The sequence below is a fragment of the Homalodisca vitripennis genome, chromosome 6, assembly GCF_021130785.1.
Source record: "Homalodisca vitripennis isolate AUS2020 chromosome 6, UT_GWSS_2.1, whole genome shotgun sequence".
NCBI lineage: Eukaryota > Metazoa > Arthropoda > Insecta > Hemiptera > Cicadellidae > Homalodisca > Homalodisca vitripennis.
This window is the reverse complement of record NC_060212.1, coordinates 122,897,160-122,913,300: the sequence shown is the minus strand read 5'-3', so window position 1 is coordinate 122,913,300 and position 16,141 is coordinate 122,897,160. Positions and strand designations below refer to the sequence as shown.

The window sequence follows — 16,141 nt, the reverse complement described above, 5'->3', positions numbered from 1 at the left end:
CCACTAAAACCACTCTGCTGCCACGTCCTGTCGTGGCCGTACAGCACCTGGACCCTAGGTCCACTGACTGTAGAGGAAGCTCTGAAAATAACTATTAATTTGGCCTAATTTAAGATTGTTGTGTTCTGAAACAAAAATTTGGTTAGTGTGATTTGCTGGTTACGTCCCAGGATTGGGATCGCGGCTTCATCCTTGGGATGAGTATTCTTTACGGAGGGTCGTTCCAGAATTGTGGCCGGTCGTCGTCTGTAGTCGTCTGGTCCGGCGTACGGCTCTGCGATGGCTGCGATGTGGGGATGTTCCGATGCTGCAACTGCCTCGAAGAATTTTTCTGAAGTTATCCTCGCGAAGACGTCTAGAGTTGGGATCTGTAACGAATTCCTTATTGTTTTCGTTGCGGACGAACATGGTTGGCGAGTGATGGAGCGGGAGGGCCTTGGATTGGATGGTTTCCAGGGCTTTTCGGTTTGAGCGGCTGCAGTTTGACCACCAAGCTGTGCAAGCATACATCATTAGTGATCTGACAACAATTAGAAAGATGGAGACTTTTGCACCCATTGGTAGGGGTGATCTACGGTTAATTAGAGGACCTAATTGATCCCTGCGATCCGCTTGGCCTCTACTGCTTTCCTTTTCGCGTGAGGACCGAAGTTTAATCTGGAATCAAGCGTAACACCAAGATATTTAGCTTGTTCCTTCCATGCAATCGGCTCGTCAATCAAGTGTCACAGGCGGCGGGAGTCTTCGCGGCATCCTACGGCGCTTTCTGAAACAAACAGCTGTGAGCTCTTGTCAGTGTTTATGCGGATACGCCATTTCTCTAGCCAGGGGGAGAGAAGATCCATTTGCTGTTGCATGACGTCAGCGGCACGCATCGGTTGAAAGCTCCTGCTCAGAAAACATGGCATCATCGGCATACAGAGATAGCGTTACTCTGGGGACCAGTGGCATGTCATTAGTGTAAACGAGGTACAGCACTGGTCCCAGGACGCTGCCCTGGGGGACGCCTGCTTCGATCGCTCTCTCTGAGGACAGCTCTCCATCTACACAAATGCGGAATGAGCGGCCAGTCAGATAGGACCGGATGAGGTGTGTTATGCAGGGGGGCACCGGTGAGTTTGCCAGCTTGTAGAGCAGGCCCTCATGCCAGACCTTGTCAAATGCTTTGCTGACGTCCAGGAACACTGCAACAGAGCACAGATTAAAATTGGCGTTGTCCACCGCATGTTGACAACACGTACCAGCTGTTGGGTTGTCGAGTGGTCGCGCCTGAAAGCCAAAACTGTTCAGGTCGGATAAAGCCGTCCAGGAAAGGAGCAATGCGGGATAGTAGGAGTCTCTCAAAAATTTTTGAGATGGACGAAAGGAGTGAGATGGGGCGGAAGTTTTGTGGGAATAGTCTGGATTTCCCGGGCTTGGGAATAAGGATGACTTTAGCGACCTTCCAGCTGGTGGGAAAGTGTTGTAGTCGAATAGCGTCGTTGAACACTGTAACCAAGCACATTAACAGGGCTATAGGAGCTGCAAGGAGTGCCCTGGATCCAACTCCATCTAGTCCGGGGGCTTTGCGCGGTTTCGATTTCTTGATGGTGGCTTGTAGCTCATCAAGAGTAATCGGCTCTATCTCGATGTCGGGAGCTGTAACAAAAAAATTGTTTAGTGTGCTCTCCGACGTGTTCGCAGTGGTCGTCGTCATATATATCCGCATTCGGGCTGAATTGCTCCTCCATCGTATCTGCAAAAGCTTCGGCCTTGTCAGTAGCAGAGTAAACAAGTCCTTGTTGACCGTGCAGGGGCTGGTGCGTGGATTTCTCGCTCCTCAGGATTTTTTGCAGTCTTCCAGGCACTGCCATCCTCTAGCTCAAGACTAGAAAGGTATGAGTTCCAGGTCTCTGTCCTGTAATCATACAACATCTGTTTGACAATGCTGCACTGCACGTTGAAGGCCCGTTTGGTAGCCGGATGTCGCGTTCTCTGCCATATTCGACGAAGACGCCTCCTTTTATCTACAGCCATCCTAATGATGGCAGGCAAGGCCGACCTGGTGTTTTTTGGACGTCCAGGTCGTGAGGCCGCCGCCAGAGCATTCGTGACTGCTGAGTTCAAGTCTGAAACATATGAGTCTAGGACATTTGGATTAGTGGCTGTCGCTGGGGGCTGCAGTTGCTCGCTCAGGATACAGCTGTACACCTCCCAGTTAGTTCTGATTGAGGTGCCCATTGAAGGAATCCTTGAAGCTGGAGTCGTCGCTAGAACTGCTATGACGGGTACATGGTCAGACGATTAAGTCATCTGCCACTCGCACTTCCACATGATGCTGTAGTTCCTTAAACAGAAACAACATCTATGACATCAGGAAGTGCGTTGAGCCTCGTCGGATAGTGCGTAGGGTCCACAGGCGCGGCTACAATCGTGTCACCTCTATCTAAAACATAGTTGTGTAGTCTTCGGCCCTTGGTGTTCATTCCGCCTGCTATGCCATGACTGGTGCTTGGCATTGAGGTCACCACCTATTATTACAGTGTTCCCGCTACCGAGCAAGATGTCAAGCTCGTCAGGGCGGAGGACAGCAGACGGCGCGGAGTAAGCTGCGAACACAAATACCTCGGAGCCACCAGCATATTGACGGCAATGCCGGTGGACTCGAGGTCATTAGTAGCAGCGTGGACTTGGCGGTGCACAACTCTCCTGTGAACCAAGATAGCTGTTCCTCCCCCGGGATTCCTTTGGCCACGTGGCGGTCTATCGGTCCGGTAGGTTTGGTATCCTGGAACATTGAATACAGTGGCGGGTTGCAGGTGTGTTTCCGTTAGAAGTAATAAGTCGACGTCGTGATCAGCTGCAAATAGATGGAGTTTCGTTCCTCCGCGTCGCTACGCCGTTCGCGTTCCAGGTGACAATTTTTAGGCGTCTATCCATTGGAGAGGAGTTCCTGGAATGACATTAATATGGCAGCAAGGCAACTCGCTAGGAGTTTTTTTGCTGTCGGATACTATTGAAATTAGGGAGGTTATCCACTTAAGGACAGCGTCGTGGGACAGGAAGCCCTTTGGCTGTGAGGTAGGCTCGCAGTTGGGATTCCTGTCCTTTGATTCCGCCGAGGTGTTGGTTGTGGTTGCCGCTGGGGTTTGTTCCTCCATTGGTTCCACCACTTTCTCTTTCTCCTGCGAGTGAACTGTAACAGAGACTTGCTTGTTAGTTATGCTACGGCGGTTTGAGCGGGCCCTTGGCCTTCTCTGCTGAGTAGCGGTGGTTGAGGCTGAGGCAGCTGAGGCAGGTGGGGCTGCGGCTTCGGCTCTGTGGCTGCTGCCTTTTGCGGCTCTCTGCTTTCTGGGAGCAGGAAGCAGGAGCAATTGTAGTGTTTGTGTGGGCCGGAGCTACGGGTGCTGCAGCTGATGTCTGTTGTGGAATGGGGTTGGTCCGGACGGAGCCTGGGGGGCGGCTAGTACATCGGCATATCTGCGGGCAGAAACATTAACAGGTGGTGGGGCACGTGCTTGCCCAGTGACCGGTCGCGCAGTGGCGGTGCCCGAGCGCCGCTGCGGCGCCTCGCGGCGGTGCAGCGCGCCCAGGGTCCGTTTATGCGCTCCGCAGCCCCTGTAGCTCGCGGGGTGCTCTCCACCACAATTAGTGCATTTGCACCTGCTGTCTTTTGGCAAGGTGCAATTTTGTTACGTTGTGGTCTCCTCCACATCTGACACAGCGTGCTGGGAGGTGGCAGTTCCTCGAGCTGTGATTGAACTGCTGGCAGTTGTAGCACTGCGGCAGTCCTCTCCTCGGCGTGAACTGGTCCACCGATACTCTTACTCCCAGTAGTGCTGTGAGCTGCCATATTTTCGCCCAGCTACCTGTTTTCCTGAAACGCACATAGAAGCTGTTGGTTTGATGGCGACCAGCCTGGTCGCGGCGTTGGAGGGGTGCGACATGTGTAGGAGTGTACCCCTGGTCGCGGAGATTCCTCCGCTATGTCCTCAGGTGACGTCCATGCCGGGTCCCCTGATAACTGTCTTCAGCTCTTGTTCTTCCTTCAGACTGAAGGTGTGGAAGGCGAGCTTGGCGTCCAGAAGTTCGCGTTGTGCCGTTCTAAAACAGAGCTCGCTTTGTGCATAAAATGTGCAGTCGGGTGCCCACATATTTCGCCTCAAAATTGCAGCCAGCACTTTTAAGGCGGCGTAAGAGGGATGTCCAGGCAGTCACTCCTTGAATGATGATCGGCGGTATGCGCGGCTGGCGGCGCTCTCCAACAGTATTTCCAGGAATGTTTTGTGCTGGGACAAAATTTCTAGTTGAAGACTCTGATGACGTAGAGGCGCGTCTCCCCCGTTTCCTTGGTTGGACGGGGGACTGCCATGGTTTCCTCTCCGGTTGGACGGGTCATCGGTAGTTAGCTCGGGGGCGGCATGTGACACGGATTCCACTTCCATCCTGTAACATACACAAAGGGGCCCGCCAGGTAGGGCGGCGGCGTTACAAAGGCTCTATTGAAAGCAGGGGTCGTAGGCGCGCTGGTTATTGATCGGTGTCGGGCGGGCCGGGAGTACCGTTAGGCCCGGACCGTTAGTTTTCCGGCCTCGCCGGAGCACGTGGTCGCCTGAGCACGTGGTCGCCTAAGCTATTTTGGATGCAAATACCTAGGAATCTTACTTAACTATTTTGTTTAGAGACAGGTACACAGTTAAATAACAAACATTATCAGTACATAGCAACAGTTGCAGTGCTTTGAAAAATAAAATAAGTCAAAGAGTAATTAAAACTGACTTGTAAGGAACAAATCAAAATAAAACTAGTATATAAAGTATAATAAATGCAACTTGATGCACTAAAATATTACGATGTTTAGTTGATTATTTTGTTAGAATTTGTTTTAAAAACTGCAGACTTACATCTGCAAATCACAAATTCCTAGTTACACCTGAAATGTAGAGAACAAATGGAAAACAAAACTAGTATGCAAAAATATCAAAATGTAATTATTCTGCACTAGAAAATATTACAAATGTATTGTTTGTTTTACTATGATTTTTTTGTTTACTGCGGAGTTATTCCTGCATAAAACACAAGTTTAATTTAATGTGGATTGACCTGTATTAAGCAAATCAAAACAAATGATCAGTACATGTGAAGTGTTAATTGAAATTATGCTACTATTAGATCTCACCACCCGAAGAACGGCAGCATGTGGTAATCCAATGTCCACTAGGGCACTTCACAACACAGAATGCTTTTATATAATGGATCTAAATCACTTACACGACATTTTTAGTTTTCTACAATGAATAGTGTAGCCTATAGATTAAACGCGTTCTTCAATTTTTAACAAACTACAAGATGATTTGTTTCTTTAAAAAGATTAAGAATTCAAAATTAAGCAAAGATGTTTTGGAATATGTTGGTAATTAACTATAAGTAGAATGTATTACATGTATCTACAGTTAATAGTAGACTCTTTACTTCAAGAATGTTCAGTATGACAGTCGTTAGAAGAATACAAACATATGGTGTGAATAATAGAAATATTTTCGTTTTAAATTTCTATCTTTCGTTCCATTCTTAACGAAGGTCTCCTAAATCGATTAAAGCGTCTAGATGAACTAAAATGGGAGATGAGTTTGAATCATTAATGTTTCGTGACTAATGTGACGGACGTACATAATTTACATTCTGTTCTGAATCACTGTCTAGTGTCTAGTTTAGACTCTGTCGTAATAGTGATTTTCTGCTGGAATAGTCTGAGTTTTCCATTCCTGGTTGAAATATCTCAGTACAAGGGCAAAGCATATCCTTCATTTAAAAATCAAAGTCTTTTTTTCCTGAAGAATATTGTGCTAGGAAGTTTTTTGTTATTGAAATGTCACAACACTTTCAACTAATACGTACTACAGCTGTTGTTATTATTATAGTGTTATCATTTGATTGAATAACGGTACATTGTCTTATTTGGTCCGCTTGCGTTTTTAACTTCAATCCAATAATGTAGTAATCCACCTATTCCTATTTCTGTAATTGTACCAAAACTCTACTCCTTTCCTGCGCGATAAGAGCGAACTTGAACTGATTCGCCGACTTTAAACTCTGATATAGTAGTATTCTTAAAGTTACGCTCTCTTTGTTCATATAGAAAATCTCTCTTGATCAGGTCAGAAAAATCTCGTATGAAGTGTACCTTTCAGGTTAAATAGTTGTGTATATTTTTGTTATAACCACAAACTATTAATCATTATTATCACAAATAATCTTCAAACATGTAAAGTGGAATAAATATGCAAGGCCATAATAAACCATAAAGGCATTTGATACTGTGGCGCATGAAATTCTTCTAGACAATTGCTCTTTTACTCTTTTTGAAAGAGTTGATGTTGATTATTAAGGCCTTATTTACGTGACAGAAGGCCGTTTTTATATTAAAATAATTCCTCCCCTACTACGTAATCTGTAAATTATGGTGTGCCTCAGGGCTCTAACTTATCACCTACTCTGTTTATATTATACATTAATGTTCTTCCCTTTAATTTCAGTTCGCCAAACAGTCTGAAAGCTCAATTTTTTTTTAGTTTGCAGATGACTTTGGTCTATGTGCTTTCTGTCAGTGATATCTTAAACACTATATCTGAGCTGAACGTTGCCTATCACTATGTCTTAGCAATAAGCAAAATGTGATGTAGCTTAAATGTTTGGTTATAATTGCACAATATATTCTTAAGTGGAAGCAGCGCCGTAGCTACCTTGGGTGGCACCCGGTGCCGAAGTTGGTGGTGTCACTCCATCGAAAGTAAAAAGGAATAAATTTTATATGATAAAGGTCATGGATATGTGACCTTTCATTTTTTTTCTTTTTATTATCTATCACTATAAAATAATACACTTTTAACAATTCACGCCAACCAAACACAACACACTTCACGAAAAAATTAGAAATGTTGCAACTGAAACGTCAAAGCACAGAGTAATAAGGTATATACAGAGTGCTCGCGCCCATGCTTTCATGTGTTAACAACTTTTGGGCTGTTTTGTGAACTGTCCGCTTTAGAGCGCCTTATTATATACCTTATTACTCTGTGGTCAAAGATCGCGAGTATGGGACGGGGAATCACCCACGATAGCGTCAGGCTCTTTTGCGGGAATACCTGAATTTTACATAGAGCTGAGCTAGTGCTAGTGGAGGAATCCCCGAAAAAGGAATTTGTGTACTAGCGATTTATTTTTTTTTGTTTTTTGTACATTGTTCTTAAAGTTGAGAGACCGCGTGGGTGTCATCCCATAAAAGGTGCGGTGCGATCCACCCCCGCCGCTGCCCTTTGCTACACCACTGAGTGGGAACATCACATTGATTCTATAGCTTCTAAAATCTCGATGGGCACTTTTATGTAAAGATCCTTAAGCAATAGTGTAGGTTCTGATATTCTCCATACAATTTATTATGCACATATACACACTCACCTAACCATGGAACTGGTCTGAGAGCAAACTGTGGTTACGCTTTCAAAATGTTTATTTTACTGAAGATATCTATTCACCTGTTATGTGGCGTTTCCTTTAAAACTCATTGTAAACCACTTTTCATTAGGCTAGGCATACTTTCTTTACCCCCATTGCATGTTTTCTGTTTTGTTATATATTAAGTTAAGTCGATCCAAACTTGTAAATACTAATATACACAGGTATGAAACTAAGCATAACACTAACCTAGTTGTCAGGAGGAGTCGTTGTAGTGTAGCCCATTCCAGATTTCTACAAGAAGGAACCAAAATGTATAACACCTTGCCTACAGACATAAAGAACTTGCCTTATAAACAATTTAAAGTTAAAATAAAAAATATTTAGAACTAACATGTGCCACACTATTAAGGAATTTTACGAGATTGTAATTTGCTAGTCATTAGTTTTTAGTATTTATTGGCATTTGTCTATACAATCACTTGTTTTAGACAACAAAATTCTTGATTATTGATTCAGTACTAACTCAACCAGACTTTTGTGCTAAGTAGAATTCTAAAGTTTTCTGTACTGCATTAATTTCAGGCCAAAATCGGAAGGTACATCAGTCATGGATTACAAATTTTGTACGTATCCCTCGGCTTGGCCATTTGTTGATTTATGAGTTAGTAGGGCCTAATTTGTATTAGTCAATTAAATCGAAGAAATGTGAGAAATATTCTGTTATGAGTTACTGTAGTAAGAGATGTCCGAACCTAGTTGCATCAAGTAGAATAATAAAATGCTACCCCATGAATACTATGAGCCATATAAATCAACATGACGTGTATTCCAAGGTGTGTTAGGTCTTGCCATCATTTCAATATTTGTATCAATCCCTCTCCACCAGCATATTGTCTTGCCAACTCTTTGTTTTACTAGCTAGCCCAACTTGGGCTTCATACAATTCATCCAGTATCCTTCTCCTCAAATGTTTAGGAAATGTAGTTTTAATTCATCGAAAAACGCAACCATTTCCGACTGTAAACTCATATTTGTTCTGTAATTTCGTGTTTTCAAGTGTTCCACCTGTTTGAAAATCATTGTAGATCGGTATAAGTTCTTTCTCATTTCCCGTTTCTTTCCTCGCTACTTCTGCATTGACTAGCATTTATTTGTTTAACCTGTAACTGTAGAATAGCGCGAACTTTGTTATAATCAAAATACAACTGGGAACAGTTTGAATTGGTTTCAAAACTGTTTTATACGTATAATATGAGACAGATAGCAAAAATTATTAAATTTCTTAGTAATAACATAAACATAAACTATGAGGTGCCACAGTGAGAAGTTCTTGTCCCCATTCTATTTGTAATTTAAATAAACGATTTGTAACGATTAAATTTAAATTGAAAACTATTTTCGTCACTGACGAAATATTAGATATTTGTTCGGTTAACAACTTTAATATCTTAAAAAGTAAAATATATTCAGATCTGAAAGTAATTTCAGTTCAGAATGGGTTATAAAACAAAAATTGTTGATGAATGTAAAGAAATCAAACAAGCACAGTAGGAAAAGTAAAATCTGAACTAAGTAAGGCTCAGGTGGCATTCCAATTCTTGGTTTTACAACAGTGAATCTACTAAATTACAACTGTACGTAGATACAGTCCAGTATTTTGGTGTATACAGGATGCCATTTAAGTCTGGAACCATCCTAACAGATTGCGAACGAATACAAACAAGAATACACCACTTGAGTTCATCAATATTATACCAACAAATTACATTTCCAAATGACTTTCTGATTTTTATCACATCAGGGGGACATCCCATAGAATAACTCTTGAAAACCTCAAATCCAAGCATAGGTTATGTTGTGCACAAAACTAAATTACCTTTCTTAGTAGAATAGAACGCCACAAACCGGACCTCAATAGGTTTATCTTAGCCGATTTTACGGCAGTTGAAACTTTTTAAACCTATTTAAGTTAAATTTCAGAACTATAACAAGCAGACATAAGAAACAATAAAATAAAAACCATTAGTTATGTCTTACAAACAAGGACGTAGCCAAAGAAGAGGTTCAAGGGGTCCGAACTCCCCTCTCCCAAATTCTCAATTTTTTCAATTACTCTTTTAGTAAAAGATTATTAATATTTAAATCATTTAGTATTACTGACATTTACTGCTGAAAGATCGTTCTCAAAAAAGAATTGGGTCAGGAAGTTCTTAAGGAACAAACTGGAGCAGGAACAACATGGAGGCTTATTCTCCGTCAACTACGGAAAAATATCAGTTGTCTGGGCCCTCCCCAATTTTTTCCTGGCTACGTTCATGCTTGAAAATAGTTACTTATTAACTTCCGAATCCTAGGTCGTATGATAGTTCTTAAAACAAAGCAAAAACTCTCTACCATGAAACAATTCTGTAGATTCAATGAACTAATTTAATAGTGTTCAAAAACTGCAGAAGTGGTTTTGAGTATTCCTATGAAATCTATTTAAATCCTAACAGCTATTATCTATATTACTAATAGCAGTAGTTGCTCTTTAGTTATCATTCATGGTTTTATGATTAGCTATTTAACTTCTATAAGTTTTGTTATTATTAGACATTCTATTTTGGCAATGTCGCTTAGTGTGCTGAAATAATAACTCTTATAATGATGCGATAACTCTTCTAATAAGATCATATGAAGAGGTTACTCATTTATTAATACCTTTCCTGATAGGAACTCAATCTCAGATTCTACAGCAATAAAAACAGTTGCAAGTTTAGATAATGGGAGCGTGAAATGCCGGCCGTTTCAGAAGGGGACTACCACCTACAGTGGCCGATGAAAATACCTCATAAATGTTCTTCAAATATTTATTGTGAATCCTCATTGATAATTTATATATGCAGTAGGGAACTACTAGTTTATTACAAATAAAGAATGTTTGAATTTAATTGAATGACAAATCATTTAAGAATACAAACATATGTTACGAATATTACAAACTCATATGACAGTATCCTTCCCGTTCTTAACGTACGAGTATAGCGTATGTAAACTACCTCGGCTTCTTCTTGTTCGTTAATTACAATATTAATTATGCACCGAAAACAACTACTTTTCCTCCTAGTGATGAATATTACTATTACAGTACAGGGTTATCATAAAAGAATGGCGAGGTTTCAAACATTGTTCAAGAATTACTTACAGTTTATTTTGTTTATTCATCTAATTTTGTCATTCCAAACAGTTTTTTTGACGTGACAACGTCTTAAATTAGGTTGCGGCTCGGAGTCGCTCATGAAAAAGTGTAACGCCCGGTAACGTTACGATGCCCGTCCAGTGGGTCCGCCGCACGGGATCCGCACGGGATAAAGCAGATAACTGTGGGTCCGCCGCACGGGATAAAGCAGATAACTATGTTTATTCGTGAAAATGTGGAGTGCTTAGATTCGTCATTTACAACAACTACAACAATAAAGGTAAATAATTGTACACTGATATTTCATTATCGTAAACTATGATTGATTGATTAATTGTTAGATTGACACAAAAGTTGAGAAACTGAGTTTATAGGTTATGTCATACTATTGACAAATGTTGATAGTGTTAAGTAAATTATTAGTTTAAATCACTCTGCAATCAATCGTAATTCAGTCGATTGAGAAGAAACAGCGCGTATTGCTAGTCAAACATTTAAAATAACAAATTATAACCTCTAACCTGCCATAACAGTGCGACCAAACAAACGAACTAAACCGACCAATTACCACGCGCGGAGTTAGAATTTAACTGTGTTTAGCAAGAATTTCAAATTCAAATTTTAGTAAATGTTTTATTCAACTTTACCATTTACAATAAAAAATTTTAATTAATTTCAAATTATGTACAATGTTTTAGTAAACAAAATATATTTCTATAGTTAAAATTTGTGCAATTCTTATTTTCATTCAATTCCTTGTTCCTATTGTGCAATTTAATAATATTCATATCAATAAATATTCTACCGATAAAAAGACGTTGTCACGTAAAATCTTCGCCCGTAAAACCGACTTTACAGGCAACCATAATTTTTTTTTACAAATTATGATTTACAAACAGTTAAAAAGGAATACTTACCCACCTTAGAGTATAAAATATAGGTTGTAGATTTAAATTGACTTGAGTAAAATAATTTTAGTTTAACATTTATATTTTTTTATTAATACATTTCCATATGTGCGCCCTTAGTTGCTCAACAAATAATATACAAACGATACGCAATTTCCCTCCAAACATTTGTTAACATTTCTTAGGTTGTTATGGTTGTCATTGCATTATTAATCCTGTGTTTTAAGTGGTTCAGGTCGCGATTATTTTATGAATAAACAACGCTTTTGATGCACCCACAAGAAAAAAAAACACAAGGTGTCAGGTCTGGACTCCATGGGGGCCACAGCATAGGTCCTTGCCGGCCTATCCATCGATCTTCAAACCTTTTGTTCAAAGCGTCCGTGACCATTGGAGTGTGGGGGAGCACCATCTTGTTGGAAATGAAGTTAATGAATGTTTTCAATTTCTTCTAGCTGAGGAAAACAATAATTGGTTAACATGTAAAGATAATCAATTCCATTCTCCAGAGGCATTATTTCATCACACCACACCAAACATTAACTTTAGGCAAATCACATTGTTTCCCACCTATTACTTGTGGGTTTTCAGAGCCCCATGTTCGTGAATTGTGTTTGTTAACACATCCATTTACATGGAAATTAGCTTCGTTTGTAAAAATTATATCATCTAAAAATTAGTCGTTTTCAGCTATTCTGTCCAACATTTCAACAGCGACATTGTAATGGTTTGCACAACCATTGGGCTTTAATTCCTGCAGCATCTGGATTTTATAAACCTGTAATTTGAGTTTTTTCTGTAAAACTTTGTGAACTGTTGTTTTTGGAATACCTAATTCAACACTTCGGCGAGGGATGGTGTTCACAGGACTTCTAATTTCCGACTATTTAATTAGTTCACCCGTTTCGTCTGGTAGCCTACACCTGGTCTGCCGGCTGATTTCTGTTTCTTAACTGATGCAGTTCTTTCGAATTGCTTAAGCCAACGTGTTATGTTATTTTTGTGTTGTGAATCTCTTCCTAATTCACGTCGGAACGCATGTTGAACTAAAATTATGGATTTTAATTCGACCAACAATAAAACACACTTTGCTTTATCTTTATCTGAGAATATAGTAACTCACTAAACTCACAGCAACCGCAATACAAGAACTGACTTTGAGGTTAGAACAGTTTATAAACAAAATTTTGGGTACTTTTGGGCTTTCGCAGATACCAATAGAGATCTAGAAATTTCCTTACTATCTTCCTACGAATTACTGAAACCGCACTTTTTCTTTTATGATAACCCTGTATTTACATATGGGCTCAGACATATACTATTTACTCTTATTTTCCTACTGGTTTTTGCAGCCATCAGAAACAGTCATGGATGTTCTGGAGAAGGAAACGCCACTTAATGGCATTTCTTGCATTCCTTGGCATGGTCAAAGTGTACACCCTGAAGGTGAGCGTGAGCGTAGCTGCTGTCGCGATGACCTCACCCTATCACACCACCTTGGATAACGGCACTGTCGTGGAGGTTAGTACAATAGTTCTGCAATTTATTTTTTGATGCATTGTTGAAGTTTCTATGTAACTTATGAATCTGCCTACATTACAGACTCATCGTGATGAACACTCCTGTTAAATCTCACCTGTCACATCGTCCAGTAACATAAGCGAAAGTTTTAGTTAAGCCCCTAAGTTCTTAAGAATTAACCACATTTTATGTTAAAACGTTTCTCACAAATGCTTATGTATTCTTCCATAGGTCCAACTCTTGGTCATGTCATCTCGTATTGTCCTCAGAGTGTACTTACAAATGTGGAACACTACTCACATATAATATATTGTATTGCTGATGTTAATCCGTACTATACTGGACTAGAAAGCCTGTGTTAAATAAGGTAATAAGCCCGTTATGTTTATTTCGCTGCTAATTAGTCGTTAATAATTCGTAAAATCCCTCAAAGTTCACATCAAAAGTGAATTCACATCTCGTATACTATTAATGAATCCAACTTTTTGGAGAAACTTCCATTATTTGTATGGAAACTTCGTAAACTTGGATATTAGTTTAAAAGTCAAAATCTTCATAGTAACTATCCAGTTGAAGACAGTTTAAGGGAAGATTGCCCTCGTCATCGCCCAGCATGAGCGTCTCAGTAGATATAACCTGCGTGCTTCTACCTACAAAGACAACAGTGTAGCTGGATGTTATTTTTATCTAACGATACTAAGCTATGGCGTTGTACAAGCTAATTATCTTTTAACGGTCCTGTTAATTAACGGTTATAAATTAATTATCATTACCATTATCGTGGTGGTAATAAAATAAAAGAATTAGCCCTAATTGCTATACTGTTCAACGTAAGCATACTTCTAGATAATATTTAATAAAAAAATCAAGTGACATTTGTAATAACTTGGCATTCTGTATAATTTATGATAATAATAATTTCTATTCTCTTTTACAATTATGACCTGTCCTTTTACCTTTTAAACCCAGGATCGATAGAGTTCTTCCTTTGACGAAGAGGAACCTATATATGTACCATCTTTTAAGTCTATAGGACCTTTCTTCAAGAGTTATCGCATAGACGGGTATGCGATCGGACCAGACCTCTGACTTTTAGACCAAAAGAACTGTGTTTTTTTTATGCATTTCCGCATGCCAGGCTTAGGTGTTTTGCCTGGGTATGTCGGACTCGAACTAATACCGACTAAAAAACTTCCCCTATACTCCAGTCTCTGAATCCCTGTGGAAACCGCCGTTAGGCATTACATCGCAGGGAGGGAATCTAGCATTTCTGCTCTTTCATCAGGTGGTTGAAGTCATTTCTTCTCGTCTAGTTATTGCGGAGTTTGTACCTCTGCCTTTCAATAGACCTTAGTTCTTTCAGCACCTCCATGGCGAATGTGCTGGTGGCGTCCCATGTAGCTTTCGATGACAGCATAGCTTCTACTAGTGTTTCTGGATGCAGTGTCCGGTTAAGAATAGTTTCCAGGTTGTCACGCTGCAAACTGAATCTAGGGCACATAAAGAATACGTGTTCTGCATCTTCGGAGACTCCAGGACAGGACGGACAATCCGGCGAATTATCGTGCTTAAAGCGATAGAGATATGCTCGGAAGCAACCGTGTCCTGATAGTATTTGTGTCATATAGTAATTGACCTCTCCGTGACTTCTATTCAGCCAGGCATCCAGTTGTCGTATTAGGCGGTACGTCCACCTACCTTTCTCCGCGGAATCCCACTGCGCTTGCCAACGGCGTATACTATACTGCCGTTCTTCGGTCCTAAGTTCATCAAGACTCGACGCAGATGATTTTCGTCGTTGATAGAGGGCTCGCCTTTCTTCGGCTAGCACTCGGACAGGCAGCATTCCGGCAATAACGCACGCCGCTTCTTCTGATACTGTGCGGAAGGCACTGGACACTCTCAAGGCGCTTAGTCGATAGATGGATGCGACTTTTCTTCTTGTCTCTTGGACTTCAAGGGCATCCGCCCAGATGGAGATTCCATAAGTCAGCACCGAGGTGACAACTGACGAAAGTAAGCTCCTTCTGCACTGCTTTGGGCCTCCAACGTTAGGCATGAGCCGTGATAGGCTTGCTCTTACTACTGATGCTTTGGCACTCACGTGGTCTACTTGCTGCTTAAAGTTTAGTCGGGCATCAAGCATCACTCCCAGATATCGAATAAATGGTTGTGATGTGATTTCTTGTACGCCGACATTCAGCTTGACAGTTTCCATTACTTTTCTGCCGGTAATAAGCACTGCTTCGGTCTTATGCTTGGCTAGCTCCAAGTACATCATATCCATCCATAGGTTAATACGTCTAAATACGATGTCGAAGATTAGTTTTATCTCTTCAAGATGCTTCGCGACAATCACTACGGCTGCAGTTGCCGCAATCAAGGAAATACGTTAAAAGTTTATATTTATGGCTATTCTAATTTACTTTGTTAGACAGTAACATTATCTTTTAGATCTAATACTTAATATTTGATTTACATGCACAGCTAAAATCACGTTAACAATGACACTACGCGTGTTTATCCTTTTTAACTGAAAAACATTGTTAATATTTTAGAACATTTAAAGTTGGAATTAGTACATTTGTTCAAAAGCACAGTCCAGCGAATTTTCATCTAGCATAGTTCTTCCCGACTGCTTCAAAGGAAGTCTTCGGTGTCAAATTCTGACCATCTGAGATTTGTTGGTGTCATAAACTTTAATAGAGTATTTATAATACTCAATTTTGGTCTGTAGTAAACATTACATGAATTTGATCTATTGCGTTAGTAAGCAAACAATATATGATTGTAAATACATTGATTAGTGATTTTGATTCTAGGTGCAAGACTTTAACTGGAACTCAAAAATGTTGGGGGCATTTCTCAGCTCATATTTTTACGGACAAGTCAGCTCTCAGTTAATTGGTGGGTGGCTTGGTGCTCGGGTGGGTGGTGCTCGACTGTTTGGATGGGCCTTGGGTGTCACAGCTGTCTTGACATTGATCACTCCACCTATAGCATACACCAATTTCTACCTGCTTCTGATCACCCGAGCTTTGACAGGCTTCTTTGAGGTGGGTTTTTAAATCAGGTCAATATAAATCTTTTCATCATA

The 16,141-nt window shown here is 40.6% G+C and overlaps 1 protein-coding gene across 2 annotated transcripts in view; it reads left to right on the top strand.

Annotated features, from left to right (window-relative positions):
* LOC124364893 (vesicular glutamate transporter 1-like) overlaps window positions 1-16,141 on the top strand; it is a 54,598-nt gene that overhangs the window by 17,975 nt on the left and 20,482 nt on the right. For both annotated transcript variants that reach the window (XM_046820697.1, XM_046820698.1), the window contains 2 exons: window positions 12,876-13,044; window positions 15,867-16,100. In XM_046820697.1, the coding sequence (XP_046676653.1) occupies window positions 12,876-13,044; window positions 15,867-16,100 (403 nt within the window). The remainder of the gene's footprint in view (window positions 1-12,875; window positions 13,045-15,866; window positions 16,101-16,141) is intronic.